This window comes from Papaver somniferum, chromosome 5 (assembly GCF_003573695.1).
Source record: "Papaver somniferum cultivar HN1 chromosome 5, ASM357369v1, whole genome shotgun sequence".
NCBI classification, from domain to species: domain Eukaryota; kingdom Viridiplantae; phylum Streptophyta; class Magnoliopsida; order Ranunculales; family Papaveraceae; genus Papaver; species Papaver somniferum.
Window position 1 is genome coordinate 144,296,076 of NC_039362.1, and position 5,226 is coordinate 144,301,301.

The 5,226-nt window shown below is 32.1% G+C and overlaps 1 protein-coding gene across 1 annotated transcript; it reads right to left on the reverse strand.

The window, feature by feature from the left end:
- Nucleotides 1-791: 791 nt before the first annotated feature.
- Nucleotides 792-1,469, reverse strand: LOC113279792. The gene has a single exon (XM_026528456.1). It carries the CDS (start codon nucleotides 1,467-1,469, stop codon nucleotides 792-794), a length of 678 nt encoding a protein of 225 aa, XP_026384241.1.
- Between the last annotated feature and the right edge of the window lie 3,757 nt (nucleotides 1,470-5,226).

The following is a 5,226-nucleotide window of genomic DNA, read 5'->3' on the forward strand; positions in this document are numbered from 1 at the left end:
TCAGATTGAACGAAAAAATTGCATGAATATAAATATTGGATTAAATCACTTTGAATTTGGATAATAGTGGAATCTTAGCCTTAGTATTCTTTTAAAATATTGTTATCAACTTTGATTGAGTTTGCTATAATTTTTAGTGAGTTTTCTATTTTAATATTAGAATTTAAGTCTAATTAATATCCTTCACAAGTCTGAGAATCGAACCACTTTTACCACTATCTACAAATCACATCAGTTGGCTTGGAGTAGGCTAGTGTCTGTAGCGGCTTAATACAGTGTGTGTTCAATCTGGACTAGGTCCCGGAATTTTTCTGCATTTGCCGTCTCCTCGTTAACAAAATTTCTGGTGTCTGTGTTATTTCGATTTCCACATTATATTGTTTTATCGTTATAATTGAAACAATACAGGTTGTGCGTTAGATCATCAATTAGAGTAATCCAAATTTTAGTTGTTGATTGTCATTGATTGATCCTTGGATATTGGTCTTTGGTACCATCCAAGTTATTCCTTGTGTTTTATTAAAGACTCGCTGATTTCTATTAGCTCGAGTAAATCAAAACATGAGAGAGATATTAACTCCTCGATATGCTTTAGTCTAAATTGAGTCTGACTGTCTAGTTGATTCTCTAACAAAGTATATTGGAGTTAGTCCATACAGATTGCTAAGCGAAATATTGGGTGGTGTTGTTAGACCCCCGCTTTTTATCTTAAGAAAATAAGACCATACTTCATAAGAATTTTGACAAGTAAGTAACATATGATCAACAGTTTCTTGTTGTCTCTTACAAAATTAACAAAGATAACCATGCACCTCAACCCCTGGTTTCATAGGCATACTCAATGTAGGAAGAGAACTGTGATAATGAGCCCATAACATAAAACTTACCTTAGATAGTATACTTTTCCTCCAAACATGCTTATAAAACTCATCTTCCTCCCTTCCGTGAATCTGCATTTCATAACAATTTTTGACCGTACACCCCCCTTTGATTTTCATATTATCCTCCACCCATGTCAACCCATGCACCTGGCCCAACTCACTACAAATCCTATCCCAGTCAAGCTGTTCAGTACTTGACATATTCGTTCTTGTATCACAAATAAGCCTACCTCCCACAACCATGTCAGATATAGAAGCTTGCTTCCTTCTACAAACTTTATATATAGCTGGAAATATATCCTTCAAAAGGCCTGTAGAACACCAATTATCCATCCAAAATTGAATTCCCTTACCAATATTCAGCTTGAAATCAATATGATCATGTAAAGTAGAAGTGGTATTAATAATTTTCTTCCACACACTCCTTCCTTTTGGTATAACAACATCAGTAGGAATCAAAATATATGGGTTATTGTTAAAAATCTGCAGCACAACCCTTCTCCACAAAACTCTATTCTTTCTAGAATACCTCCAAACCCACTTAGCTTTCAAAGTCGTATCGGTACATCTCAAATCCTTAATACCCATTCCACCTAAGTGTTTAGGTTTACAAATTTTCAACCAGGAAACCCAGGAAATTTTTCGGTTGTTCTCATTAGAATCCCAGAGAAAATTCCTCATGAGCCTTCTTAACCTCAACTCTACACTTGCTAGCATGTGAATGAGAGAAAGAAAGTAGACAGGGAGACTTGAAAGATAAATCTTTAATAATACTAACCTGAAGTATTATTAAGGAGTTGTCTTTCAAGTCTCCCTGTCTACTTTATTTAATTTAAACAATAATTAAAATAAAAAAATTAGTTAAATTGATGACATAAAGGTCATTACGAAGATCTAGATAAGTATTTATTTTATCATCCCTCCTACTTCGTAGAACCTACTACTACTGGAGATGAATTTATTTCAAATGGAAATATAAAATCCTATGTGTCATGAAAAAATAAAACTTCCATCTTATATCGCAGATGCTCTTACAAGATGTCACTAATTTCTACAAGAGATTATCATCCTTGATTCCCGATCACCCTTTAATCATATGGAGTTTGGTAAATGTATGTACCAATCTGTGATGCAAGAGAATAAGAGTTTGATAACCGCATGTACCAACCTTGTAAATATATCTCTAAAAAGACCGGTATCAGTCTTTCGTTGTATGTGTTTGTTCACCAAAAGTTTGTCGGTATGACGGTTACATGGTCTACTTTTGATTGAAGCTTTATATATTGTAACACTGGTTAGGTATAAATGAAAAATTAAGTTTTTAATAAAATATCCATGTTTAAAAGGTGGAGAAATTAGGGGATATCCCCATAAATTGGGAGATATTTTTTGTTGTAGTTGATACTATGTATTATAGTATTGAGTGCAACAATCGGCACTAAAAAACAATACTGACTGCAACAAAAAAACATCCCCAAATTTGAGAGGGTATCTCCAAATGTGGGTTCTTTAAAAAAACCTCATTAACAAAATATTCATATTTTAATAAAATGTCTAAAATTTAGACTTCTCTGTCCCGTGTTTTTTTTTAAACGACTAGTAGCGTTAGTGCATACACGATACTGGAAATAATTCAACCTGGCAAATTTAAACTTTATTATTAAGAACAAGTTAAACCTTTGCTAAAACAGTGATCAGTTATGAGTCAACCCGTGACTCTGAGAAGAACCCTAATTGGAAATACTCATCTTCATCCTAAAACTCAAACATGTTCTTCCCAAACTTAAATGAATCAACAACATCAAGAAATATAATATTCAACCAAGTATAAATAAATGAGGAGCGTTCCATTAACAGGGGAAATTTTTACAGGTTTTAACAGGCTCATATGGGTCGTCGGATGATAATACAAAGACAGTTCAGATCGTTACAAAATAATATGGATAATTCGGGTAAAATCATGACCCGACATGAATATTTGACTTTTCTTCTTCCCTGCCATTTTGTATTCTCATTCTTCCATTAATAAGTGAACGAGTATAGATTCATTTTCTGATCCCAGGTAATCAAAGCTTTCTTAAAATATATATATAATCAAGAATAAGAAAGAGATTAAATTGAAAAAAAAAACAAGAAGATCAAAATACTATAAACGGGAAATAAATCAAATCAAAACTGAGATTAGTACTGAGAATTTCAATTTCTATATGCGGTATAAGTGATTAAGTCTGTTAGTTTCTCATAATTATACTTTGTTGATTCATCACAGCACATAAGATATTAAGGTTGAAGATATAGAAACAAAGAGAAAAATTAGGGTTACTTAAATCCACACCTACTAACTGGAAGAAAGAACCCGCATAGGATTCTGAAAGATGAGAACAATAGTCCAAATTTTAATTCTAGGATAAAAGACTTCAGAAGAAGCGGATGTAAATAAAGTCCTAATTTGTTAGCAGATTTGATTTCCTATCTAAACTTAAATGTTTTCTCGTGTGTTGTTGATTTATAACAATGAGAGAGAAACTTCCATCTGCCACTATACAAGCTAAATCTAATACTTCTGCAGTAATTAAAGATGAAAGTATAACGAAGATTGAAAAAGCAATTGTTAAAATTTAAACGAGGAAAAGAGTGAAAATTTGATTGGTAGAAGCTCGATTGCTTTGGAAGTAGAAAAAGAGTAAAGAGGAAAAATAGAATCTGAACATTTCGGACAGGTCATAATTTAGCCTGAATTACCCATATTATTTTGTAACGATCTTAACCGTCCATACATTATCATGCGACGACCTACAAGAGCATGTTAAAACCTGTAAAATTTTCCCTTGTCAACGGATCGCTCCTCTAAATAAATATATAATAATATGCTGGCTCGTAAATACTTCATTAAATAGTCAAAATTCACTTTCATTTAAAGATGGTTAATGCAATCAGCATCAGTTCTATCGAATTACTAGTAACATGAACAAACAAAAAAATCTAATGCAAATTGTTACTAGAAGAGAAACTAAACAGAAGAAATGTATCAACATTTCCATTACCACACCCAGATAATCAAAGATTTTAACTATGAAAAATGGAAATTACACTGAGAAAAAAAAACAACCCTAATTCCAGATTAAAAAGGAAACGAAACGAAGTAATATATCCCTTTTCTCAATTTCAGATTTATCTCTCAATTCAAAATCCATGAAAAACAGAAAAATTCTTTAGGGAAAAGGATTTAGTGTTAAATCTAGCTACAACTCGAATACAAGATTCGTCAAGAATTACTAAAGAAAACTTTACACGGAAATAATCTAAGACATGACAATAAGAAATGTTGAAGATAAATGATAATCTTTGCTGTAACTTTCGGGATTTTTAAAGACTCAAATATATACTCAACTCGTCTTTCATAATACTTTCGAACCTCCAAATCAATCATCATTATCCTTCATCCATCAGCGAACCAACATCGAGATCAATTCTTAAACTTGTTTCTCATTTAAAAGTAACAACCTCAACTGTAATTTAATTTCTGAATTACAACATAATGAATTCTAAAATTGAATCATTAATGAAGAAAAAGAAATAGAAGAGAAAACATGGGCATTTTATTAAATCGGTTTTCAATGCTCTAGCATTTTATTGAAATTCCCATAAAATAAAAATTTTACATCATGGGGTTTCGAAAATGATCCCAACAAACAATGCTAATTTATTGCAAATGTTTTTGATTGACAATAAAAATCAGTCACTTGGTCTCCGATGATCGAGTTGTAGTCTAATAAATAACACTTTCGCCTTTGCTTGAAAACCCATGCGATTTGTGCTTCACCTTGCAAGTCACAGCCTAAATTTGTGTTGTCGAAATTATCAAGGTAAAGAACATATTTAATTATCCCCCCTTGGATGTTCCGGGAGAGAAAGAACTTCTCTATTTATATCATCATGATATATAAGAGTACTGATATACAATATTCTTTATCTATACGATTTACATAAATAAGGAAACAATAAAATCTTAATTGATTATGACGTAATTCTTGTTTTCTTATCTTGTTTAGCTTTTCTTTTGTCATGAATTTCTTCCAGCTGTTTGGTCAACACAATATCTTTGACATGCCCCTCAAAAAAAATGCTTGTGCCAACAAGATTGAGCTTGTATCGTAATAAAATAAATCGTGGAGTAGAAAGACTTTTGGTTAGAATGTTTGCATTCTGATCTTGCGACGAGATAACTCGTACAATGGGTTATTTCTTAGAAACCATGTACTCACAAAGTAAAATCAATTTAAATATGACAACTGCGATTGTGAAATACTGGACTGGCAATCGAATATGTCGCACCTATGTTATC

Bases quoted from the DNA above. Each gene is read 5' to 3' on its own strand.
- LOC113279792 (XM_026528456.1), bottom strand. From the start codon at position 1,469: ATGGGTATTAAGGATTTGAGATGTACCGATACGACTTTGAAAGCTAAG.